This window comes from Syngnathus floridae, chromosome 16 (assembly GCF_059516105.1).
Source record: "Syngnathus floridae isolate MCC-2025c chromosome 16, RoL_Sflo_1.0, whole genome shotgun sequence".
NCBI lineage: Eukaryota > Metazoa > Chordata > Actinopteri > Syngnathiformes > Syngnathidae > Syngnathus > Syngnathus floridae.
The window spans coordinates 3,545,477-3,573,129 of NC_142428.1; the positions used below are offsets into that span (position 1 = coordinate 3,545,477).

Below are 27,653 nucleotides of genomic sequence, written 5' to 3' on the forward strand. Positions count from 1 at the left end.
CCACCAAAAAAAAAAAAAATCCACCCCTCCCCAAACTCAAAAGGCCCTAACATGCTTAACTAGGCATTCTGCTCATCACACCACACGCTTTTAAGCAGGTTACGTGGGGACAAAGTGGAAAAGACTGCAATGAATTATAAAGCAGGAGCTCTCTCCCTTTCTGGGATGAAAGGTGGAGTCTTCTTACATACTGTTCATTTTCCACACACCCGTAGCACGTTCAGTTCGATTTTGAAACATAACTGATTCCAGAGAAACTAAAATAAAATTTGAGGTTAAAAGAGAGACCTTTAGGTTGCTGTCAACGAAAAAAAAAAAGAAATCCAATTCGACCCAAATAGCTTGTAAAGGTTGAAGAACACATTTTCTCATTAGATGCTGTTGTTTCTTCCCCAACGATGTCGGCTATTTATAACTGCTCTGCGACAATAAGCAGGAGAATAATCTTAAGACCCTATTTATAAACCCAATCAAATCTCTTCCCTAGGATGACGATTTGAGGGGGAGAATAAAAAAAAAAAAAATGCCATTCATTTTTTTTTGGGCTCCAGGGAGCAACATGACTGGCATGCATTCCACCCCCCTTGAATAGCTGTAGTAAACGACAGCAGTTCTCTACTGCCACCCTGTGGCTGTTTTACGTCATGACACCAATGCATGTACAGTCTTATGATGCACTTTTGTCTTGCAATGACAAGACAAATCCACAAGACGTCGCTGTTGTCCATTGACTCGTCTGAAAACGCTTCGCAATCTTTTCTGTCACAGCAGCACCCCCTGTCGTTACATTGTAAGAGTGCAGGCCAGCTGCTCCACATAAACAGCTGGCTCTGAAAGGAGAGAACAAGCACCAGCAGGCCTCTTTTTGACTGGTTTTTTTTTTTTTTTTAATCACAAACGTGTGTTTTTATAGACTTTACCGGGAATGATAACTTTTGAAGTTAGGGCATCAGTGACGGAGGCACATATGTTTATGTGCGCAGACAATGATCTAAGTTGCATTTTTAAATTTAGAGTTGTGGTCCCAGTGTCAAAACAACTTTTAGTCACATGCTAATTCATTTAGCATAGGCTTGGTGAAATTAACACTCGTGAGAGTAGCAGTTGTAGTGGTTGTGGTAGTAATTGTGGTGAGAGTGGCGGTACTGGTGGTGGTAGTGGCATCAAAATGATAATAGTAATAATAATAGTGTGTCGGTTGCCGTGCCGGGGCATCGTATCTCTTTCCGGGCTCACTCGTTCTCCCTTTCTGTCCCTCTCGCAGGTGGTCCGTCCGCAGAGCCAGATTGAATATTTCATAGGAGACGAGTGCGCCTCTGGACGCTATCATTGAGGCCACATGTCGGCCCTGTGAAATACGTGGCCTGCCAGACCTCCTCCAACGCCACCCCACAGCCGCCATCTTGGCTCCACCGTGGGCCTCCTAATTGAAAGCCAACCGCGGCGAGTGCAGATGTTGGCGGCTGTCTTTAACCCCTTACAGTCTTGTAGAGGAGCTAACAACGATACAGTGAAACCTTGGTGAGTTACATTTTTTTTTCTTCAATGATAACCTAACCTGATCCACCTGAGTGATGGCAGACACCTAGTTATTGTGCTATGCTATGTTAGCATCGTGTCAAAATTACTGACTACTAATTATTGATATTCCTCATATTGAACTGCCCTGTGAAAAAAAATCAAAACAAATCCCTCTTAGCGACACTAAGTTCCATTCCTTGCTCTGTTTATTGTACAACTCTGCTGATTTTATGTCACAGAAGTAGACCTGGCCGACATTTGCCCCTTTTTTTTTTTTCTTTCTTTTATCCAAGTGTTTATTTTAAAGTAGAAAAAGTCCATTTCACCCCAAAAGACCGCATCTTGAAACCGTTAGGAAAAATATTCCAGATCCTAAACAGAGCAGTCGGGAGTGTGTACATCTCCCTAATTGCACATGTACGTCCCATTTCCCTCTATTCTGTCTCTATTCCTGCTTGCAGCAGGTGAAAATCCGCAGATGAGGCTCAAACACTCCACGCACGTCACCCCGACCGCTCGTTCGCGGGAACAAACGGAGCAATAACTCTCTCTCCGAGCGTGAGCAGGTGAAAGGAGAGTTGTCGCTCACCCAGGCTCCGTATAATGTTTTAACGCACCAACCCAATAGGGACCCTGCGTCAATAATGCTGTCAGCACCTCGTGCGAGCGCCGGCTCCGTGCCGTGACGTCAACATCCAGCATCCATGGGAGAGAGAGCAAAGAAAACACACAAAGGAAGCCCTAATCCCATACATCACACATGCTATTCCAATCGAGGGCTTCCCTTATTTAGCGACATGGGAAGGGGCAATGTAATAAAAACAGCTTTGTAGTCGAGCCGGACCGAGCGTTGGCGGTTCAGAAGACTCGCTCATTAACGTCGAGTGACGGACAGCTTTTAGTTCTAATTCCAGCGAGTCGTTTATTTGTCTGAAGTGGATTTGGATCTGCCAACCCGGTCAAATCCAGTTTGGAGTCCATCTTGTGATGAGAGGAAGCAGCGGCGCAGGGGGTTTCGCTACTAGTTAGTGAACTTGTCTGTCTCCCGTCCGTCCGTCCGCCGTCACTCGCGCGCTCCCTCCGAGCCCTTCTTCCAACGCACATGTTTGGATTGCTGGCGGCCTTGTCAGGAGTCAAGTAGAGCCTCTTAAAATGTGGCCCCGGGCCAAGGGTCATCCGCTAATGAGTAAAAGCTTCTCCATTGTCGGCAAGGAGGGAGCAGGGAAATGTTCTCGCTCGGCGGGCGGTCCGGGCGAGGTGTGAAGGGATGGACGCTGGCAGGGGAGAAGGAAGGCCAAAGGGCCTCTGACATTGTGTCAGGAAGTGGCGAGGGCTCAGGTGAGCGGCGCTGACAATGATAAACTCTCTTTTATGCTTATGGTAGACTGGTTAAAAGTCGGGGTGTGGACTGGAAGCTGAAAAGTATAGAGTTAGGGGGGCTGACTGGCAGGTGGATGACACCAAATGATAGCTTGAGAAGAAAAAGATGAGAGACGCTCGCCGTCTTTCTCCCACTGCAGTCCAGACCAAGAACATCTAATATATCAAGGCTCGCTTGTTCCGACAACTGAACTCTGTGAATACTGTCCGGACTTGTCGGCAGGACCACACAGCCTGATGACCCCCCCCAAATTAAAAGCCCCCTTTGGCTGTCCAGGTGGTCCTCTTGACACTTCATTCGGTACATCTACATAAACCCGAGTGCTTGGAAGTGAGTTGCAAAACCTTAAGTATACAAAGATGAACTTATTTTTATTTTTTACTTGGACGAAACAATTAATTACCCAAAATATATTTTCTGGAAGACTCCTCGCCTCCAAAACCCCGCTTGGGTGTGTGTGTTTGCATTACCAGTGGTGGGCTTTTTGAAGGCACCCCCCCCTCGCCCGTACATTCGATGAGCTCATCCAGATGTCACCACAATTCCCCCGTGCATGTCTTCTTCTGTGTTTAGACAAGAAGAAGTAGAAGAAGAGAGCGGGACCATGTTCCAATTAGAGACGGCTAAACAGTTGATGTAAAAGAAACTAAAACTAACATTTACAGGCTGGGGGAAACACTGCTTTTGAGGGATTGCCTTTAAATACCGCACCAAACCTGGCCTCACTGTAAATGAGCGACCAGATTATCAATATTTCCCCCCCACCCCATACCTTCACGCGAGACGTTCCTTCAGAATTCCCGACCTCGCAAAGAACCACACTTGAGCCGTGACCTCATTTGGGGCGGCAGAGTGCAAACAATTATCCCATTAGTGCTGCCGCTCACCTTGTTCTTGCGGCCGGGATTCCCACATGTGAAGAGGATCACAAAAAGACAGACAAGGGTGGGGGGGGTTTCGGAGGGGTCGTCCCACACACACCTGGACGGGCCCGTGAGAGGGCTTCAAAGCTCCTCCGCCACCTGTGGAACACAGCCAAAGAGGCTTAAATGTTAAGTGTAGTGGTCTGCAGGTCTACTTATCTGCATAGACCAAACAAACACTTAAACACACGTACACACACATGCACGGAGCTCCATGGTGAGGCTTGGGAACGTGTGGGTGCGGGGCTGCTGTGTAGGAGCCGTTTGAAGCCAGCTGTCTCAACCTGACAGCCTGTTGTTTTAGAGGCCTTCGCTATGGCCGAAGGGGGCCGAGGGGAGAAAAACAACACCAGGAATGTGTACAAGTCAGGACCCAACAGTAAATCCTTCGTCCGCTTCCTTTAGAGCTGGGCGAAGGGGTCCGAGGGAGGAGGGAGGCGGACGGACGTGGGGGCACCATTGGCTTCGTCACTGCTCTCTGTGGTGGGCATCGAGGTGGACTAGCGGGTAACACTTGAGATTCGATGATGAAGTTGTCAGGGTGGGAAGATAATCTTATTTTGGTTCTTGCATCACAATTTAAGGCTGATTCACATACAAGTTTGTTTCTATTGGACCGGAGTCGGGGAATTTCCAAAGCATGTCATCTTTCGCTTTAAGTACCGCGATTAGCGCACGGTGTGGCTACGCCATTAGCCGCCATGGTGCGTAGCATACGTGCATGCCGTATCCTCCCGGGAAGGACGGTTGTCATTAGGAAGTCAGGCCAGAAGTGATTTTGCGCTGTTGACGACGTTGTCGGATGTAATCATCTGTCAATCACGTCAAAAGGTACACACGGGGAGTCTGGGTGGGCTTGGCATCGAGCGCTTTGCAGCAGCAGCAGTAGAAGTATGCAGAAGAAGGCAAACAAACAAGGTCCACCAGAGACCTCATCTGCGATTTGTATCTTTCAGCTGCGCAAAAACAGATTTTCCCAGGTTTTGTTTGGCACATCCAGGAGGCACAAGTTGAATGGCGAGAACCCAAAAGTAACCTGGATAAATGCTGCCTGCGCATAGGAAAGGGCTGAGTGATGTAGCCTTGAAATGTCCGATTTATTTTCACAAAAAAAGACCAAAATAATATATATTAAAAAAAAAAGACAAACTAAAAATTAAATAAGATGGAAAAAATAAAACAGAAAAGCCACATAAAATTAAAGAAAAATGAAAACTGAGCTAAACTAAATTTAATTATTCATTTAAAACTCAAACACAAAAAACCGGAATTAAAAAAAAAAAAAATCCCACTATAACCTTGGAACATGACATCATCACAAGTGCACCGTAATTGGTAGGAGATGATGATGAGTCCACCACAGCCGGGCGCCACGCGTCAACTCAGTGTGGGCTGCACCTCTTGAGCTCGAAGAACTCTTATCACATTAAGCGAAGGGACGCTCCGCCGCACTGCGGTCGGTCTGAGTCTGCAGCTGGGACAACAAAGCCACTCCTCCCAGTTCCTCACCCTCCGTTTAATCACAATTTTTTTTTTTTTTTTTGCAAGCCTCCGTGGAGTTTGGCCACTCTCCTGGTGGCCGTAAAAACTTTTGAAGCCACGCCACCCCAACAAAAGCCTCCTCATAGACGCTCGAAAAAAACTCTCAAAGGCCGTTCATGGCCAATAGTTGGACAAACACGATCAAAGCGCGAGACAAAATGATTCTGAAATTCAATAAATGATAATATTCAGCAATCCATCCACCGCCGCCCTTTGTTTAATCCCGATTTTTTTTGGGCCGCTCTCCCGAAGGCCATAAAACCCAAAAAGCACTTGCGACATGAAAGAAGAATTCCCGCCATTAAGTAAAGGAAGCACGACACCTGAGAGGCGATGTTTGAATGACAAAACTTTACATCCAATACCAAATTTAGCTCAGTAAAACACCCACCTGGGGAACATTCCTGCCCTGAAAGGTTTATTTGGTTATCTCTCCACATCTCCCGCGGGGAAATATACTGTTAGGTAAACTGAGCTGATACAAACCACTTGTCGGCGTACAATAGCGAACACATTTCCACCCGGCTGCCAAAACTGGATGGCGAGAGCTTCTGGTTTATGGTCTGTTATTTAAATGACTTCATCGACTTAAATTGGAATCATGAATGGGAAGTATGAGGTAAAAGGGTCAATTTCTCGGGGAGTAACCCAGTAAATCTCATAGTTTGGTACTAGGATCACCATCTTTAATAATGGTATTAAATGCATTTTTTTTCATTTGTATTTTTGAGTGATAGATTCCGGACTCTGGAACAGATTAATTGTAGTGGCATTATTTCCTATGCGAAATATTGCTTTGGTTTTAGTACGATTGTGTTTTTGGCAGACTTTCTTAAATCGATTATAAGTGCAATTTGAATTTTCTTTTTTTAATATATTTTAAATGAATCATTATTTAAAGAGAGTTTTTCAATCGGGAGCTAAGAATTGATTTCTGGGAAATATGGTGTAAAAAGTTTGAGTTAAGAACAGTACATACTCCAGCATGTCTTTTTTAGCATATGCTCCGCGGCATTCATGTGGATAATTATAACTTTATAGAGATTTTTTTTCTCCCCTCCCTTCTTTACGACCACATCTGCAGCTGAGGCAAATCGTCCAGGGCCAAACTAGTTTTCCTTTCTCTTTTGCCATTTCCATCCCGTTTTTATCTTCCTCTCGGACCCAGACCACCAACGTGAGGCGGGACCAGAAGGAGTGGCGACTCCAAAAAGGTCAGCGGAGCCACTTTATGTAGTTCCTGTCCTAGTAGGAAATATTTTTTTTAATTGGCAGTGAACAAGTGCCTCACAGTTCAAAGTTCAAGCCAATTGAAAATGCTAAACTGGTCAATAGACAATAATGGAAGTTGTAGTTCAAGTCTGTTGTTGGTCCTTTTTGTTTATTATGCCCCTTACTGGTCAAGTAGGGCTACTGCATTTAGAGGTGTGCTCTCCATGATGGGGTGAAAGGTCAAAAGCAAGATGGCTGCCATAAGTCAGTTGGGTGGACAATGAACTTGTCATAAAAGCTGGCGTCTCGGTTAGATTTTTTTTTTTTTTTTAATTTTCAAATCGGCTATGTGTGTTCATAGATCATTTGAGGAGACAACAATCCACTTTTAAAATCTCTCGTGTGACAACCCGGAGAGTTTTTGACACTGCGTCTTATCACAGCAGGACTCTTTTTGAAAATTTTTGCCAGTAGACTGGAAAGATTGTTCTGTGACAACATCAGATTGCGATCCTACTCTTCCTTTTATGGCCAAAGGTACCCGATGGCACTTTTGGGAAAGACTCGAGACCTAGTCGGACAAATCAAAGATCCTCCTCCATTCGTCTTCAACGCGTCCAGTCTCGCAATCACTGTGTTTTTATCTCTTTTTATACTAATCTTATCTCCCCCCCGAGGCCTGCATCTTTGCCAAGCGTGGGTTTTCACAGCTCGCCCGCCGCTATCTGGACAACTAGCTCAGCAGATACGTTGGCATGTGGGTCCGGCGCAAGCTCAAACAGCGCAGCATGTTACCTTGCTAGATCGGAGATAGCCGAGCTCAGATATGAAGGCGAAATATTCTTTCGGTTTTGCAACACTGACTCATAGTGGCCACTGGGGTGCCACACGCCGTCAAATAAAATCGCGTGACACTCGGGCCCAAAAAAGTCACGCTCATTACCGAGTGTTTCTTCGCCTTCATCTTCTCATCGCGGCCGCGTATCCGCTTGCATCCAATAAATGTCACGACCGCTCGTATTTGTTTTCTGGCCCCGACTGTCTTCACTTAAAGACACCTATGCTAGCTACTTTAGCGATAGCTTCCCGGTAGAGGACCACTGAAGCGGATTAGCGCACGTGAGTCACTTTTTGAGTCAGCCGGATGAGATTTCCCGTATTTTCCCGCAGCTCAAAGGTTCTCGTTAAGTGTCCGCTTCCTTAATTGACCTCGCTTTGATGGTCCCTCTTAAAGGTTCAGTCTGTGTACTGTCACTTGGCGGGGAGCCTGAACTCACCGCAACCTCATAGCCCCCATTTTTTTTTTTTTTCCATCCTCCTCGTCATTATGACAAAGGCCTCTAATTCACGACATTAATAATAATACGAAGAGCGCTCCTTATTGGAGATAGTAAAAGCGTAGCGAGGTCACATGCAGGTGAATGACTTTCAACTAAGGCAGCTTTTTATGTTTTCCACTGAGTCAATTCCAAAACAAGACATTAAAATTCCTTCGATATACACTCACGGGTACACCTGCACGATTTAACGACGACTTCTGAAACTCGGTGCACCGTCATAAGCGTTTTGAATCGCAAGCGAGGTCACGGAATGATTTAAACTCGTATCTCGAGAGCGCGAGGGCGTTTTCTCGTTTTTTAATTTACCCGAGTCAACCTCAATGACAGAGCGGCGTAAAGTTCAGAAAGGTTCAAGTCGGACGCACGCGAGGCCGACGTGGCGAAAAAAAATCCGTCCGCGCGACAGTAAACAGACGCCAAAAATCACGACCACCTGTGCAACGCGGCCACAATGGCCTCCTTTGTCAAGGCCGACGTTGTTCATACAATCTCCACGGCAACGTCGGAGCTGAGCCGCACTGTAATTTAGTCCATACATCGACTTGAACTGTTGGTGTAACCTTTAGGTATCACAGTATACCGTTCGCTCTCACATATATTTTGGAATCAAAACACACACACACACACACACACACACACACACACATGAGCGTGATCAAAGCGAGGAGAAATTATAGCCTGCGTCCTAACTGAGGCCTGGCATAGCCTCTCTGGCTCTGAAATAAATGCAGCCACAAATGCAAAACAGACAAATAGGAAAAAGCAACGAAACACGTGTTGCCCATGCAGAGTTATTGTCTTTCGTTTTTTCTTTCACTCAGGTGAATAAAAAAATTGTCAAATTTCCCGTGCTAGCATCAAACATAAATAAAATATCATAAAATCATAAGATATTATTTTTTTGGTTTCCATATTGATGCGATAGAATTTTTTGTGTGTATTATTAAAGGTTTTTAAAATGAATAATTCAAATAATTTCTACAGTAAAGCAGCAGTAAAGATGGCCGCCTGCGTGCGCCGATATTCCGTGCGACTTGTTTTTGTCGAGATAACATCTCCTCCGCAGACGTGTCACTTTATCTGCTTTTGCCTCTTCAACGTTTTGATGGCGTGATGTTTTCACCTCTCAGGCATCAAATTTCCACGGTTTGCCACAATTTTTTTTTTTTACTTCTTCCCGCTCCCGAAGGGAACGTGAAACAAAACCATTCCGGGGATTCCTGGAGTATTATCTGATGTCGGACCACCGTGCATGACTGCTAACCTGCAGATTTGTCAAAGTATTCCATCGGTGTCTCATTTATCGTTTTTCTGACTGTGCACGGGAAATAGCGTGTTTGTTTGCACAAATGATTAAATTCCCCTCGTTGATGACATAATTGTGGCCGGTCTAATCGCATTACGCCGAGTTTGTCCTCCCCTACAACAGCCCGACCGACCTTTACGCTTTAGAAAAGTTTTTTTTTTTTGCAACGCTCATAAATTACTGAAGGATCCTGCGATAACAATGTGTCCTCGACATAAAAACACAATGTTTATCAGATTTGGTGTAATACATTCCCGCCAGCGTACAATCGTAGGCCTCTGATGAAAGCTTCAAGCAATGTGGGCCATCAGCTCATATTGTTTAATTACATCACACTCGTGGAGGGGATTGTTATGAATTCAATGAATCGGGTTTACGTACGATGAAGACGTAGTCACGGGAACCCGCAGCCTATTCGGATAAAGTCGAAGGAAAATACTCATCCCCCATGTTGACATACCTGTAGGTTTTGACAACGTCATGATTGGATGTATGAAACTGCAGTCAAAGTTCCCGTTCTGTGTACGAGAACTTTCCACCTTATGCCTCTCATAAATTTTTAAAAATATTAACAATGATCTATTAATTGAATTAAATATATAATCTAATTTATTATTCAATTTAATTAATTTTATTTATATTATTTAATTAATATTTAACTTTTTTTTTTGCAGTTTTTCAGCTCAAAGAAAGGTGGACCTCTTTTTTTTGATTAAATGATTTTTTAATTTTTTTTAATTTTGGCTTTTCCTGGGTCTGACCAGGCATCTTGTGGAATTTTTTTTGGAACCTCTAAGTTGACCAAAAATGCATTTTCCTGCCATCTCAATTTGACGTGACCCAGCCATTGTCTGAATATTTTTGCATTTTCCACATTTGAACTTTCGGTGACAAGCTCAATCATCGCTGACGTATGAGGTGACGGTTGCCTTTGGTTTTCGTGGAACGGGTGAAGAGTCAAAGATCTGACAAGGTTGAACCTTGTAGTACAAGAACATATGACACGAGGTGGCTGACTGCAACATTCTTTGGCCTCGACCTCACTCGAGTTTGGACTTAAACTAAGTGGACTTGACTGCAGCCCATCTGCAGAATCGCTAATCATCCATCATTTTTGGAGTCGAACCACAAACCTGGACGGATATTTGCGTGGCGTGTTTTGCGACCCAGACGTTTGTGCATCTGACCACCTTGTCGGCTTGTTTACAATATTTACATCGGATCTATTTATAAACTCTTGTTCTGGTTGCTAACTTAAGACGTCACGGTGGTAACATGAATGGCGACATCGACGTGTAACACGCTAAGTGTCGGAACTGGATTTGATCGAAATTAAACCGGGTGGAACAAAGCAATTTGAGAAATGGTTGTAGTAGTGTGAGCGGACTTTGGGGTGGGGTGGGGGTGCAAGGGGGGGGGGGGGGGAGTAGGGCGCGTCTGAGCTCACAGCTGGGAGAGTGGTGTGCAAAGCCTGCCAAAGCCTCTGCACATGACTCCCACCACTTGTCAAAAAATCACCATGTGTGCAATAATGTGATTACAGTCTGGTTACTATTATGATTTGAAACAACACACTTGTGTGGAATGGTGAGCGGGGCTTGAGGGTGTGTGTGTGTGTGTTGGGGGGGTAGTGTGGTGAGGGTGAGTTTGAGGTTGAGACTCCAGAGCAAATGGAGGCGGGGCGCGTTGGATTCATTCCGCCCCGGGCCCCTCCGTGCCCTGCCGGAGGACACCAAGTGCAAGGGTGACTTTGTGTGTCTTGTTGTGGATTTACAAGTTGAGGGAAGCTTTACATCATCTGACCCCCCTCCCCCCCCCCTCCCTTTAACCTTCATTCCAGCTTACACAATCAATGGAGTGCACACAAGGGGTTGTCATCACAGGTGCAGCCAGAGATTGGCCGGGAAGATGGAACACATCCAGCCCAATTTTTTTTTTTTTCCACCACCTCATGTTTTTATGTTCCTTCTCGATATTACTTTATCAAAAAATTTGGCAAATTTTTTTTTATGCAGGACAAATTGACCAAAACTGATCACAAGATCCCCCCCCCCCCCCATTCCTGGATCTGATGAAAAGTCTTTCACGTCACCCTCCTCTGCATTGCGTTACAAGTGGAGGCTTCGTACGTCCCAACAAAATGTGGCCTCCAGACGACCGCAATGCTTTCTTTCCCGGCATGCATTGTGAATCCTTTTCAGACGGTGCAGAATGTGGCATCTGGATCTGGATCAGTCCCGAAAAGCCGGGGGGGGGGGGGGGGGGGGGGATAGTGGCACTCGCAAATTGAATTAGGACTTCCCACAGATGCACTTCTGTAACTGTTTAGCATGTTTCTTGTTGTTCGCCGTGTTCCTGCAAGGAATGTCGTCCGGCCTTCCCCGCAATCAAGGCGATCCGATTTCCCGAGCGATCGTAGATGTGGTTGATTTATCCGTCCGTCTGTCACTCCGTCTGTCTTCTGGGCCTTGTCGAGGGTTGCGAGAGCCTCTTCCAGATGACTGTGTGTAAAAAAATAGTTGGACTACACCCTGGACCGGTTTCAGGGTTTTTGTCAAGTCCAGTTCCAGTCCAAAAGTGTAGTCAAGTCTCATGAACAGCAAATTCAAGTCACTCAAGTCATGTGACTCAAGTCCCTCGCTTGCGGTTTCAGCTCTCGGTACTCAGCTGTGTGACCTCGTACGCCAACTAACCAGATGGGGTAGACTGGATTTGTTCAGTAAACCAAGTAGCGAGGCCTCTTGACCAGATCCCGGCTTTAATTCTTTCACCAAGTCCTTCCGCACAAGCCAGGACAAAACCCAGACTCCTCATAGAAATACTTTGGAAAAGTCCCTGATGGCTTTTTAGGGAGAGAGCGCTTTCCAAGGCGTATGTAAGGTCGTGTGTGCAATGTTTTTTTTTTTTTTTTTTTTTGGCGGGAGTGGGTTTATGGCCTCTTTTGTGTCCTGTGATGAAACATCTGCGCGCAAGACTGCAGTTTGAGAGCAGCGGGTGCACGCTCGGCTCATGTGGACGAGGTGCGGCCCCAGCTGTTTACGTCTTGAGCTGGCGTTTTTCTTCTTCTCTCGCTTTTGCCGTTCTCACTGTTACAAAAGTAACTGTAGTGTCAACATTTTGGCAATTATGTCATTTCGCTTTTGAAAGTTTTTTTTTTTTTTTCAGGCTTCCGGTGATTGAATGTCTTTTATTTTTTGAAATTCTAATTTTTTTAAATTTTTTATTTATTCATTATTTTTTATATATTATTATATTATTTTCAAATAGACGTTTTTATGTATCGCCCAATATTAAAATCATCGACTAGAAAGACAAAAGACAAGACTGCTGTTTTGGTTAGCGAGCGCCTCCGCCTGTTGGGAGTTACGTGATGAATCGCAAGCACCTGCACATCTCACGGAAAGATAAAAACATGGCGGGAAGGGCGAGAAGAGAGGAGCCGGGTGGCTTGCATTTCTGTGGAATTGGCAAGAACTGGACTCACCTGCTACAAGGCAGCGAGCCATAAAAAAAAAAAAAATCCTCTCATCCTTCCCGGCGGCCGTCCCGCACTCACTATCGGTTGCTATCGCACGACTCGGCCAGCTGTGCCTTTAATCAACATGTTTGTCTCAATAACGTGGAAGATCTCAGAGTGGGAAATGATGCACGCTCGAACATGTCAATGATTAGAGCAGCTTCACCGATTGGCTGTTCTGACTTTCAGGAAAAAAAAATCATAATCTTGTAAGATTTAAGTTACATAAAAGTGCGATTCGATTCGATTCAATATGGTCTGCATACTGACTAGACTCTGAACCAGACTGGATAAATTGTCCGACGGGAGCGGGAACAAAGCGTGAAGGGGATGAGGACGATGAAGGTAGAGCGTGAGATGGTGGAGAAAGCGCGAGAGGTCACGGATTGTTTTACAAACAGAATTCCTTTAATTAATCACCTTGTTTGAACAGCTGGCTCGCTCAAGACAGGTCGTAACGGGATCCCGGTGTGGAAGTGCCGATTACCGACGCGCATTGGCCGGAAAAATATTAGCTGTCAAACGTTGCGGTCCGAGACGCACGGGAGAAGGCCCCCGCTTCCTGGTGGTGAGAGAGCCGCAGTCAAAAAGGGGGTGCGGTGCGAGGGGGGGGTAACATGGCTCCCAAGGGCGTTCCTCAGGGCGCTGCCTGATGTTGCAGTCTGGGAAAGGGGGTTCACACTCGAGGTCAGGCTCGGGATTGGAAAGCTGGGGAGACCCCCGTGTTAGCGTCGGTGTACGGGGAGCAGATAAACAACCTCCTGTCAGCGGGACTTGTTGAACATGTTTATTACTGATGAGGATTGACATCATACTCAAGAATGTGTCTCTGGAATACTTTTTTGTCTAAACATATGTTCTCCTGTCGTGAAGTAAAGACTGCAGATTATTTCCCATAACTTCTATTTTTATCCAAGAGGAGACTATGGGCGAGAAAATAATGTAGCAAAGGGGAGACTCTGGAGTCTCATGAAGGGGTAACGGCGGTAGCGTGTGTGATTATTTTTCATCATTCATTCAAATATTATCGTAGAGGAGACGGGAAAAATTTTTTTTTTTCCTTTGCCTTGACTTCATGGCTCAGCTAGCAAAGGGAGTAATGTAGCATCAGGTGCTGGATTGTCAAAGTGTATTTACATGTACCTAAAGGGAGGAAACTAATGTTCTCTGACCAAACATACACACACCACTAATATGTAATTGTATAAACACCGACGCTGACCTTCCACTTCACTCCCCTCGACCATGATGTCATTATCGAGGCACTTAATTAGTCACTGAGTGGAGCACGGGCAACGACGACAGCCGTCTTCTCCACATCTTGTTCCTTTCCGTGACGACGAGAGAGATTCCCATGCCGACTGGTTTGGTCTCTCCGTCTGTCTCCGAGCAGCGGGATAGCGACCGCTCGCTCGCTGAACCGTGATTCACTTCAAAGTGAATTCGAGTGAGTCGGAGGAGTGTTTCAGAAGCGTGATGGATAGCGGGCCGGACCACCGGGGTCACGACTTAGTGTGCCCACCGAGGCCTTTAAAAGACCCATCTCTTCCTCACACGCAAACACACATTATTGAACACACACAATGTTTTGGAGTGACCTCATGCAAACATTTCGCAGACTCAATCTTAACCGGCAAGTCCGATTCCGCCCGTTTTGTTTGTCGACGTGTATCTCCGCCGCACGCACTTAGCAAGCATGTTTCTCGCACATGTTGTTGCCGTGCACTAAAAGTATATGATCGGTGTAGACTTACACAGCCGGGCGGTCCCCGCGGGCTCGTGACTGCGGGTCTTAACTACCCCGGACCACATGTTTCATGAGCTCACTCCGCAATGCCCGAAGCGTTCTTTGGCTAAATTGGCTAAATGTATGCAGTTGTGTATGGCCATGCCAAAAGCAACACACAGCCTCTTGACAATCACTCAAGTGGAAGAGGTTGATTCAAGCTTATAGGATACAAAATCTGGACCAAATGAGCTGGAATAGTTGAACTCGCTCTCTGCTTGCTGGTTTAAACTGGGAAAATACACAGAGAGGCACCGGCGGCTGGAATATTGCCCAACGTTTGGCCATTTGGCATCAGGGGTGAACCCAAAGCCCTACAAATAGGAAAGTAGTACATTGGTTGTTAGCAGGAGTAAGTTACTGTTTTGGGAAGATTTCTTATCCAACTTGATATAATATCAACAAATTCTGAATTCTTATGTCATTTCTGACCAGCAAGGAAAAGAGTGATGATAACCATAGAACAGGAAGTGTAACTTGGTTCATGAGAGGTTCCGGCTACTCAGAAGTAACACGATAGATTAATTAACTTAAATAGAGTGTCACGTGAGCAAAAAAAGATTCCCCACAATGTCCAGCGAAGTTTACTCTGTGACGATTGTGCTCTGCAAACCTGTGGTCACATGACTTTGTTGCAAACACCTGTAGGTGGCGGTCATTGTCGCTTATGCTGCTTTTTGTCCATCACTCATTGTAGCTCACTTAAAAACATGCTTTGATTTTCTCCCCCCCGCAGATCCACACACACAAAAGCTGTGCTGTTGCATCCGGCCACCAGAGGGGGGCAGACAATGTGCCCCCATCACTTAGGACCAAAGCCTTCCGGATATTGCACGGACACAAAAAGGCAAGTAGACAAAGTGATGTGATGATAGCATGCAGATACACATTTCTCATGACTGGGATCATTTGCTTTAAAAAAAAGTCACCACAAGGGGGCGTAATTTCCCAATCCAAATACCAGTCATTTACATTTCATTACGCCAATGGAAAACCAATTCACACGCCATTTTGGGGAAGCGATAGCTAATGTCGCTAGCCCCGAGAATATCGTCGTATGAGGCCGCACATATCGTTCCAAATCCGAAATGCAAATATGGCACAATTCCGGTAGCCTTCCTTGCATCTGAATATCCTTCGGGCCTCCAATTATTTCTGAGCAGAACCAGTCTCGAAAAGTTCCCACCCCCAGCGGTCCCTGACACATCAAAGCAGGAGGGAAGTCCGTCCGGGGGAATCGCACGAGACAAAGGAAGCGATTAAGAGATAAGGATCACTCTGAGATATGACATTTCATCCTGGCCAGATCCGGTAGACGCGCTGTATTCAGGGACCGGCAGGAGGGGGGGAGGAAAAGGGGGGTGGTGGTCTGCCATCGCTTCCTCCTCCTTCCATCCACACGTTATGAGCACCCCACCCTGCTTGTAGACAAATAACACAAGCCAGGGAAGCCTCGAAGCAACACCCCTCCTCCCTGTGACTTGCTACTTTTCAACTTTTACCCCCCTTAAATACGATTTAGCTACACACAAAAGGGGTGAATTTGAGTTAAAAAAAACTAAAAGTACAAAAAAAGCGACGTTCTCCTTTGTGGGCCTAATTGCCTCGGCGTCGCCTTACCTCTCCAGTTTCACGCTGTCGCTTTCAGCCAGGGGCGCAACCCACCTGAGATGGGCGCACAAAAGAGTCGGGGTTGGAACACAGAGGGAGTTTGTTTGCAAATAAACAACGGCCGCGCTCCAAATACCGCCGCGCCTCTTTTGTTCGATGAATCGCTTGCGGGTTGTGTCAATCATTTTTTGAATCGTACTGTATCACATATCCAGTTTGTATGGCACGACTTATTTTGACACTTGTACGGCAGGTATAATGAATTTAATGGAATATGCTGATTAGATAAATCAAAGTTGTGAAATGTGCAGTGAGCTCTTAACGCAGCGGCAGCCATCTTTTCATAAGCCGTATCTAATGAAACCACGCGGTGTCCGTGGAGGAAAGAAAAGAAAGACCCACCGCGGGGACACCCTGCCCTGCCCAAAATTACCCCGCGCGCTCAAACGCACAAAAGAAGCGAATTCCGTCGGCGCAGCGACAGAAACACTTGACACCAAATTATAAAACTGCCGCCGCGGTGGAAATTTCCACTACGGATTCTTCCTCGTTTGAGGATTTTCGAAGGAGACTGGATTTGGGTGTTGCGATTTATTTAGTTATTAAGATGGAAATATCTAATACTAATCACTCAAGCATAAATTGTACTTCGTACCCAGGGGCGGCGCTAACGGTGGCCACCCCACTGGCCACCCAAAGAGATTTTGACAATCATTGATCCTTAGATCAAGAATAAGTTTCACATCTTAATTTTTAATTTAAAAATGTAAACAGTCAGGGTTTTATGATACCAAATCTTGCCCAATTGAATTTGTATCAGAAATAACTTTTGGCGGTCTCGTGTCACGACATCACGATCACATGACTCGTGACTCAATTTTCCGAGTGAGGCCAGTCCGAGTCATCCCCCTTTGTTCCTGCGGAGAGGTTTACTATCTGTAAACACTCGGCTTTTTACGGTGGGACTTCCGAGTAAAAAGGCTTTTTGAAGACTTCACCCGCTCAATTAGGTGAGCAGTGTCAATAGACCCGCCGCATAATGACTCACCTGTTATGGCGTGCGAACGAGCACTTACAGGAGACCGAGGGCCACGTCACAAAGGAATGACAAAACCCTCGATCTGTTTTTAGGACTCCATCCCGAGGGAGCGAACCTCTTGTCGTAGCTTTAGCAGGATTTTCACTCGGATGCCGATTAATCGATTTTACCGATCACCAAAAAACAGTCCTAATTACTGAACCATGATTTTTTTTTTATCGGCGAATGGAAAGCCAGAACACGTTTGAAACATAGCCGTTTTGGTAAACTCACCGATCTTACGTAAATGTCGTCTTTGTGTGGAGTTGCGGGATAATGAACAGGCAGACAATTACCATAACTAGCTGATGTTATCTCCACTTTAGGAGCTGGAGGGCTGAGGGGTTTATGAGGTGGGTGGGGGGGGCGCAGTTGAGATGTTGTAACCCCCCCACCCACCAGCTTGTTCCCAGACACATCACCATGTATGTTCCTCCACCCACCATTTTTCCCCTTCGGCCTTTAACCACTTCAAAATGAAATTCTTCTTCTTCTCCCTGCTCCTTTATCTCTCATTTTGACACTGATATGCAATGCATCAAAGGGATGCCCAGTGGCCATTTTTTTTTTTTTTTTTTAAATCACAAATTGCAAAAATTCAAGCTTTTCTGGGACGTATGCTCATAGCAGTTCCCTCATGAGGAATCATTTATGTTTTTACACTCAACACAAAATATTTTGTGCAAAAAAAAAATACACACATGTTGAAAATATACCCTTGATCACCAGGTCATTGCTCTAATTTAATGCACAATGTTGTTTTAAAATATTTTTAATGGCTCATCAAATAATCTTTTTAAACAAATTAATTAATTCAATATTTAATTAATATCATTCCGGTGTCTGTTAAATGATCCTTACGTATGTATTTAAAATAATCCTTGTGAGCCTTATTAATTGAAATAATACATCTATGGTTAAATTACTGTAAGAAATTAATTTTAAAGCATTTACATAAGTGCTTTAACGATTCCGAGCGTGATCAAACCAAAGCGCCGCAGCGGCCTATATATCACAATGTACACGACCCTCTTCCAAACAATGCAGAGCCGCCGGCAGTGTCCCCCCCCACACCCCATCTCCGCCCCCCCCCCAACCCTATTAGCCCCCCTTTCCAGCAGCAGTTCAAAGGAACGTCTCTTTGCAAACATTATCATATAATTTGGGCCAGCCGTCGGCTTGTAAATAAGTGATGTCGAGGCCCATTGTGTGGCGGGGGCACAGGTTGGAGACAGGCGTCTTTGCTCTTGCCGGCACGAGACAAAGGCAGGAGACACAGCGTCTAACCTTTTGATTCTTCAGAGGATCACGTCAGCCCGGGACACTTTGTCCGTAATCATGCCCCTGACGCGGGCTAGGAGGCGGGGGAGACAATAGGCTCACCCTCACCCTCGGCCTGCTTGCAATTGTCCCAGCACATGTTAGCCTAATTGACATTAAAGTAAAATGGGAGAACAATAGGTGGTCCACTACTGTCTTTGAAATGGAATTAAATGTCTGTAACGGCAATTGACAGGCAAAAGGGGGAGGAAAAAAAATATTGTAAGGACGTACAATATTTTGGAGTCACGCTAGAGCAATGGAGGATAAAATGATTAATTTTTTTTTCTATTTCATGGGCAGCTCGAACGTTTTAATGGCATGCCTGGAGAAGGGACAATGAGGAAGTCGGCATATCTGGTGAGTTTATTTCTATTGTTTACAAGATATATGGGGGTTCTCGAATTCATAAAATGTTTTGGGGAAAATATGTATATGAAGGTGAAAGCAATAAATATTAGCAGTAAATAAACTCCTTAGATTCTTTTATCCATCTTTACTATTTTATCAATAAAAAACGTATACAATCTAATGTACATGATGAAAAGTTGTACAGCTTTTTTTTCCCATGTTTAAAATAAGGACTCAATTTATTTTTTTATATGTCGATATAAATATATATATATTTTGTCAAAATATATGATCATGTTATCAAAGGAACAAAAAAAGAGTGAGACAAACATACACCTCAACGTAAAAGTTATAAATAATTGTCCAAGTGATTTTTTTTTTTTTTTTTTGTAACGAGACTTTGTAGCGAGTTGTTTTGTCCGAGTCCGGGTTAGCTCGCACTTTAGCGGCAGCCGCAGCCCTCCACCACCATTTCCTGGTAGTTTTTCAGCACCACTTTATCGTTTTCGTCCAAGTAGAGCATGGAGATGGCGCTGAGCTCCGTGGGCACGCAGCAGGCCTTGGGAATGTTGTTGTTCACAGAGTTCACCAGTGTCTGAACAATGGCGTGGTTGGTAGAGTTGAGGTGATCTGCCAGCGGGAAAGGGCATTCCCCGTGGCAGTAATAGGCCTGGTAGCCAGGGGGCGCCACTATCCAGTCATTCCAACCCACGTCGCTGAAGTCGACGTAGAGCGCGTGGCGCCGGCAGTTTCGGTTGCGTTTGCGTCCCCGCTGCTTCGGGCTGCGCTTGGTCCGCTTGGTCAACGGGTGACCTTTGCCGTCATGGCCGAACGTCACCAATAGGGGGCGCAGCTGCTCCCAGTCCTCGCCGGGCTCCTGGTGGAGCGAGCGGCTGACCCGGACGTGCTCGCCCCGACGGCGTGGCGTCCGGTCTAGGTGCAGGACCTCCACGGCCAACCCGTGGTTGGGGCGGCGCTCACGAGTCCAGCGCAGCACGGCGGGGCTGACGTCGAAGCTCTCCCAGCGCGACGCGTTGTGTCGTACCAGCCGCGTGTCCAGAAGCTGCGTGATGAGCTGGCCGGGCCGCGGGGCCTTCAGCACCTCGTACACGTTGATCCGGTGGAGGCCGCTTTTATTGTCGTCGCCGCCCGCCTCGGCTATCTGCTGTCGGTAGAGGCGCAGTTCGGCCGAGGAGAGCAGCTCGTCCTCTGGAATGCTGCTGAGGTTGAAGAGGAAACGGAGGGGCGTGGCCTCACCCTCGCCCAACTCGTGCACTCTCTCCATGTGCTCTGAAACAATTAATCGAGTTACCAACTTGCAGACAGAAATTCAACTTGCAAGATAAGAGTGGAGCAAAGTATCCCGTGGACTCGGTTGCCTTTCTCCGAGCACTTTGCTGAAACACGCATCCCGAGGAGGGTGGTGATTAACGTACCACAGCTACAGTATAAACACAGTGGTGCACGCTCACGCTGCAGATTTCTGGCGAGATCGCCATTGTTGAGGTGGGGGTGGGGAAGGAATGTTGTGTCTACTATTTTCCTGCACAATCCACCCCTATTATTTCACACCCAGAAGCTAATCTTGCCCAGGTGGTTCTCATGATTAAAAGCCGCTGGAGTTCTGATCAGCCGAGTCGCGGCTCGTTTGCTTCGGCGCGATATTACTTTTTTCGTTGGCGAATTCACTTAAGTTTCACAGATAGGCGGATGAATGAAAACGTAAAATGTCAAGCGAGACCTTCCTACTCAAAAGAACTCCAAGCATATTATTAACATAGTTTAGAGTCTAAAAATAAAGAAGAGACGGGTAGATTTTTAGGTAGCGCAGTAGAAACCTTCTAGCACTACTTCCATGTGACTCTTAAGATGTCGTCTAAAAAGGACATCCTAATATTGTGTTTGTGGAAAAAGAATAAAGCAGCAAAATCCACCTGTTATTTTTAGCCATCTTCGCGGCGGCCATTTTGCTTTGCGATTAAAAATGACATCACAGTTGCACAGGGCTAAGATAAAGATAGATGCTTATGCTAGTTCCCTCAGACCTAAACCCAAGTTTTCAAGTTCAACACACTCATTTCCCCTTCAGTTCATTCGTTCCTCGACCCGACTCGTTGAAGGTTTTACCTCCAGCAGCTCAGTCAACCGCAAGTTCCTTCAACATGAATCAAAAGCCGCCAGCCTTGCTCGCCGCAACGCCGTCCCGAACCGTCCGTCCCTTACGTTGCACGGGGCTCTGAGGCACTTCTTTCCATCCCTCTGCTCTCGGGCACCCACATTGTTAGCAATCTTTATTTAGAACGCGGCAGAGTAGCATTAAAGATAATTGCACGTTGAGGAAGGTCCTTTTTTTTTTTTCTTTCAAAAAAAAAAAGAGCCCATCTCCACATAAACTACAGCGTGTCAGTCCAGTTTTCCGAGTTGCTCCCTGCAGGATGTGGTTTGACGTAGACGTCGGTAATATGAAGGTATGCTTTTGCTTAAGCTGTTAACTAAAGCCTTTAAACCGAAGAGGCTATTGGGAAGCAGTTGGTGACTTTTGAAATTCAAATCTGGATGAATACTCAGTTGGGGGCTAATCTTTGACGCATATTTTAGGCTAGCAAACTAGCTAGCTACTCCCATTGTGCCTCGTCCTTACCTTCATGGTGGAATCCCCTCACAGTGTTGGCTCGGCTCGCCGACCTTTCCGGGTACTCGAAGGCGATTTCGCCCCCCGACTCGTCCCCCTCGCCGGATTGCAGTCGATAGAGGTCCAGCATGTAGCGCGGCACGGCGGCGGGCGAGCGGCTGGGCCGGGGTCGCTTCTTGAGGCCGAACATGTGCAGCAGGGTGGCCTCAAAGTCCCGCAGCAGTTCATGGCTCTGAGCGTCCCAACGACCCTGCAGGCCCGGCACTTTCTTTTTTCCTTCTTCTGGTATCAGACTGGCATGGTTGCTCTCTCCCAGCAGGACTTGGCATATGAAAATGACCATCAGCATTCGATTACCAGGAATCATGATGTCTCTGATGGGACACAGGTTACACGATTAGAAATTGAACTTTGACCCGATGGGAGATTGGACTTCATGACTGGCCACTAATTGCTTTGAATGATCTGATCTGGCTTGTTTAATCTAATTGTAATCGGCGCCAAGGGCGCGGCGGCCATTGGGAATTTCGGGAGATTCACAAAATGGCCGCTCCATTTCTGGTGAATGTTTTGCAAATATTTACAACCTTGAATGAACTCTGACGTGAACTCAACAAAGAAAAAACAATTTTTGACTGCTCCCCGCCGACCGAACTAAAAATAAATTTGTACATGCTTTAATGGAGGATTTCAAAAAAGTAACTTTCCGCTTACTTACCGACACAAAATAAAGCATGGGAAAACAGTCCATGTTTGTTGGGAGCAGGCGGCGGGCACGTTCTTCCAGGAAATGTTAGGTTGCGTTGGGCGGATGCAGGAGAACGTAGGAGTGAGCCTGTTCCTGGAAGAGACACACGCAAAGAACTTGTAAACTTAATTACCGTACATAATTGCAAACATAAAAACAAACGTGTCTCAAAGTTGTTTTTTTGAATGACCACCTGTGTCTGTCAAATTACAAAAATGGAAGAAATGTCTTCCGGGTTTTCACCTGTGAGTCAAACTGCAATTTTTACCAGGTTGTTGTCATTGTTCCTGCTCAGACCAAACCGCTAATGATGAGAAATATCTAAAACCGACTTGTCTAGATCTAAAGCCTAAAAGCTCACAAGTTTTTGGCTTTCTTTGTACTCTATTTTTGTTGTCTGTCAGTTATCGCACAACTTATAATAAAATCCATAAAAACCGAGACATCGGCCTGTTCCTGTTCCAATCAAAAGGATGCCAAGTCTAGACAGCTGCCGGTAAAATAGAGAGATAAAACCATCCTGTTTTTACGAGGTTGTTGGAACCTTCCGGCACCAAGCCGACAATCCAGAATTTTGGTGAAAATTGAATCCAAGCGTACTTTTATTACTTAAAACTTAGCATAGCTTGTGCATTAGCATTCTAAATCAAACACCAATCCCCAGGGTAAGAAATTAATCAAAAGCATGACACTTCTTGGCCACGCCGAGAGAAACGCTCAAAACAAATCTGCTGTGATATTAATAGACTCGTCAAGTGAGGCAATACGCGTGAAACTATGTCGTAAGGTGGAATACTGGTTTTGATTTACCATCTGGCACGGAGGGGAAAAGCAGTGTTGGCTGTGTTTCTTGTTATTTTTTTTTTTCTTTTTGGGGGGGGAGGTCATTAAATGCACCACAGTGTTGAATCACAATCATAAAAGTGTTTATTAAGGTCAAACTCGAGAGTGACGTTGGTGTTTGGTCACTGTTTTAGATGCTGAAGCCACATGCATTCGTAAAAAAATGGAAATTAATATAAAGTGGTGAAACGTGTTTTTGGTCTGTTTCTGTAAATAAAAAAAAAAGCCAGCAGACAAGAAAAAAATATCAAAATCAATTTTTATGGAGGAACATTAACGCTTGTTTTCAAAAGATAGATGACAGTGCATCCATAGTAAGAAAAATGCACAACTGAATTGAAAATGCATGGAATCGTGTAATTTTTATTTTATTTTTTTTAAGAGATGCACGCCATTTTTTTGAGGGGAGGGGGGCTGGTATGAATGAATGGAATTTCAATTCATTTCAACTGAAAATACTTCATATTTAAATACAAACTTTTTTCCTTTTGCCTTTGACCCACGATTGACCTTTGGCGTGCTCGGTGGTGCGCACACATGCACACACAAGAACACACACACACACACACACTGGCGGGAAATCGGCAGCCATTGCATGTTTGTGAGAGCAGAGCGAGCGAGGACGGTTCGGAACATGATCAGCTCTATTACCCATGGGGTGGGAGGTGTGTGTGTGTGTTTGTGAGGGAGGAACGTGTGTGTGTGTGTATCAGTGACAACAAGCGTTCATTGTACAGAGAAAAAGAGAGACACGGAGGCCTCTCCCATCATTACAGGAATTGAAAACATAGCGGCCATAACTGAACATCTTGTAACTGTAGCAAAATTAGGTGCTTGGGCTTCAATACTTCAATTTTATAACTACGTATATTGTTATTATCGTGACGTCAGCACAAAAGGCCCAGCTGCAGCGTCAAACCCAAGAGCAGGCCGTAATTAGGACTCTGGCGCTCTAAAGCAGAGGTAATTCCACCAGTGAGCGACCAATCGCAAGCCCCTGATATTGATCGTCTCTGTTGTCCCTAATTGGGTTACAGTCACAGGGGCAGAAGCAGATTCGAATGAGCCACAAATATTATTAACGACTCTTTTGACGTCAAAGGGAAACTTTGAAGCCACTACAAAAAGTCAAGCAGTTTTTTGGGGTTGTTTTTTTTTTTTGCTTTTCTGATATTAACAAGGGAAATATTTTAGACTTATTTTTATGAATTGCATTTTTGTTACTATAAAATTGTGTTGTATTAATTTATTGGCTTAAGTTGCTAGTAAAACCCAAGAAGAAAAAAACATGGACTTCGTTTGCCTCTTTAGGGCCATTTTAGTTTTCATAAAGTCCTCCAAGGGCTGTACTAAATTTGTGAAAAAAAATCTGATCAAAGTTACCCAACCCCGCTCGAAAACCGCACTACAAGATGAATTGCAGAAGAAGACCGCAGAGCCCCCTCAAAATAAACAGGCAACCAAAAAGCAAAAGCAACCAACAATAGCAAGCAATAATTCTACAATAGAAAAAAACTCTTGATGGGTGCTCGTTTTAAATTATATATGTTTATAAGTGTATACAATGCAAACCCCTCAAACTAGACAATACATTTAATACAACGTTTAAAGAAATAAATAACTTTTGATTTAGAAAACAAACTTCTAGTAATAGGAATAATTATTGTACATATAGAAAAAAATACTGCCAGATTCAGGAAAAAAAACTCTTAATTACGAGAAAAATACATATTACTAAATCGTATACTCTTAGATTCAAACAAAGACTCTTATAAACAGAAATAAGTCGTTATTTCACGATTATATTAAGAAATGCACAGGTTTAACGCAAGCTGGTGTTATTGTAACTCCCTTACACGTCATCGCGTGTTTGAGTGTGTGTCTGTGTATGTTCGTTATACGTGTGTGTATGTGTGTCCTTTGTCCTCACGCCACTCAATGAGACATTTTACACAAACACACACACTGCACGATTCTTAAATGCATCCACACTTTGTGACGTAATAGTTCAAATTTAACAACCCTCATGTGTTACTCACAAAGCACAGATGTTGCACAACAACTTAGCAATGTGCACGACTCATGTGAACAATTAACGACGCTGTCATTTGGGCATAAATCCGTGCGTAAAAATGCCACCAATATAGTTGATTCGTCATTTAAAATGGCAGAGTAACGTCATGGAATATTCACTTTGCAGCTCCAACTTCGAATTAAATTGAGTTTTTCACTCATTGTCTAAAAATAGTGATTTAAGTAAATAAAAAAAAACATTCTAAGCAACAGGTTGGTTTGGTCCGTGAACGCCTCATCGCGCAGGACGCGTCACCGAATTAGCGAGACTCACCATCAGTAAATGGTCCAGGTCCAAACAAGTATCAAGATTGACGTGATACAGTCATAAAGTCCAAAAGTGAGGTTATAAAAACCGAGCCTTAAAGGGAAATCGGGCGTCTTCGGGGCTCATTAAATCCCTTTCAAGGTGTCCCCAGGGGCGCAACGGCGTGAGCGAAAGGCTCCGAGCGGGTCAGTCGGCGCCGATGGATGCGGGGTGGGAAGCACAACGAGAAATAGAGCGAGAGAAAAAACGAGGCGGTGCGCAGTTGGGACGTGTCCGAAATGAGCCAGCATCCCGAATCCCGTGCACTTTTTATGTATCCGCCCAATTTCAACCTTCCTGCCCACCTCTCCTCCTCCTTGTCATCCTCCCTCTTCTTCTATGCGCCCTCCCTCCGCAGGCTCCGCTGTACGCCCCCCCCATCTGTCTCAAACACCTTGAATGTACCCCCCCCCCCCCCACACACTACTCCATTAGAGAACTTTTTTGGGGGGCTTGATCAAATTTTGTCCATCCCATCCCATTTGGCAATTTCTATAAATCCATCCTTCCATCCAATCATCCATTGATCCACCTTTCTGTCTTCCTCTCCAACCAAGAACCTGCTGTCCATCCATCGGCGTGATCTTTTATCTAACAATACATTTAGCCTTCCTGTCTGTCTGTCCATCCATTGTCCATTCATTTGTCCATCAAGTCCCATAATCCTTTTCAACTGGTTCGTTCTTTCTTCCATCCACCAATCATCCAATAGTTCATCCATCCAACAATTTATATCCCTCCAAGCATTCATCTGTCCAACCAACCAGCCAGGTCATCCATTTTTCCGACCACCAAAAATAGTTTCATCATTCTACTGAAATGGAAGCACCACCTTCACTTTTTTTTTTACAGCACAATCATTTGACAACCCATCCATCCGTTCGTTTTTTTACGAGTACGTTCTCGCAACCCTCGGTTCCCCGAATGTAAAGTCTCAACGTTATTTACAAGACATCGTTGGCTAGAGAAAGATACTTTCCCCGTTCCCAATGCGAGGCGTGCATGTGCCAAACTATCACAACAGAAGGATGATGTGTGAAAGTTTCAGATTATTTACAGCTGTTGGCTCCACTTGTCGAGTTTGAATAAGCACTCCTGAGCAGGACCATGTTGACGGACGAGCCATTAAGGCTTGGAAACGCTCTGGATGAAAACGCTATGAACGGTACCCTCTGGCCTACTTTCATGTCGTTATTCATTTTCGTTGAGTCATTTTATATCTCCGTCAAATTGACAGGTGGGATTTTTTTCCCTGAAACCTCTTACCTGAAACTTCGTGCCATGCAGACTATTGGCAGTGGTGTGAAATGCAAATAATTTATTCCTGTAATTACTATCTGAAAAGACCCAAAACTCAAATCATATTTCCCCATTCAAATGAATGGAAATGCCATTAATCCGTCCAAGCCCCTCCTCCAAAATAAATTATTCTAGTTTGTAATTTAATGAGGAAAACTACTACTCTGTAATCTTGCATTTCATAAAAATATAGTCAGTTCATAATTATAAAAAGAATGTTTATTTTTTTTGTCAAGTGCATCAATTCTAGTGTGCCTGCTCTGACCACCTGGGGGCAGTACAACACAAATGTCACACAAGTCCCTAACTAGGAAGCCTCTTTGTAGCAGCCAATCATAATGCAGCAGGACAAGTCCCTCCTACAACGTATCTCCTCTGAGCTTATCAGTGCGCAACTAATATCAGTTGTCTACGCAGAGATAAAGAATTTATGACTGATAATTATCTGCCCTGTCTACATGTTGTTCAGTTTTGTGCTTAGAGAAGAAAAAGCAATGTAACATGGAAGCTAAGTAGCATTAAGCTAGGAGGGGCAGTTGTACAGCACTTAGTGCTGGTGATTTTTTTTTTACCACAGTATTTCTTTAAACAAGTATCTGTACTTCTACCTAGGTAAATAATGTGAGTACCTTTGCCATAATTGGCATGCTCTCCACTTTGGGGATGTTCTTTGTGACTCAGGGCGCTTCACCTTAAGACGCATGCCTTCTGCATGACGACACCACATGGCAGAGATTCTCCCAAATGTCTTCCAAGTCTTTTTTTTGTTTTAGCGATCCACACCTTGTTTTCGTTTTTCCAGTTTCAAGTCATAACTTGGGGCGATCGTAGCACCCCAACACACCTCAGAGTCCATTTCCCTC

The 27,653-nt window shown here is 44.9% G+C and overlaps 2 protein-coding genes across 3 annotated transcripts in view; one reads left to right on the top strand and one right to left on the bottom strand.

The window, feature by feature from the left end:
• lclat1 (lysocardiolipin acyltransferase 1) overlaps nucleotides 1-27,653 on the top strand; it is a 54,002-nt gene that overhangs the window by 6,240 nt on the left and 20,109 nt on the right. For both annotated transcript variants that reach the window (XR_015863368.1, XR_015863367.1), the window contains 3 exons: nucleotides 1,265-1,521; nucleotides 15,265-15,375; nucleotides 18,841-18,897. The gene's annotated coding sequence lies outside the window, so the exon portion shown is untranslated. The remainder of the gene's footprint in view (nucleotides 1-1,264; nucleotides 1,522-15,264; nucleotides 15,376-18,840; nucleotides 18,898-27,653) is intronic.
• Nucleotides 18,769-25,759, bottom strand: bmp4 (bone morphogenetic protein 4). The gene is made up of 4 exons (XM_088400236.1): nucleotides 25,459-25,759; nucleotides 22,239-22,361; nucleotides 21,530-21,894; nucleotides 18,769-20,178 (listed from the first exon to the last, which is right to left on the bottom strand). Exons 3-4 carry the CDS (start codon nucleotides 21,885-21,887, stop codon nucleotides 19,331-19,333), a joined length of 1,206 nt encoding a protein of 401 aa, XP_088256362.1. The 5' UTR covers nucleotides 21,888-21,894; nucleotides 22,239-22,361; nucleotides 25,459-25,759; the 3' UTR covers nucleotides 18,769-19,330.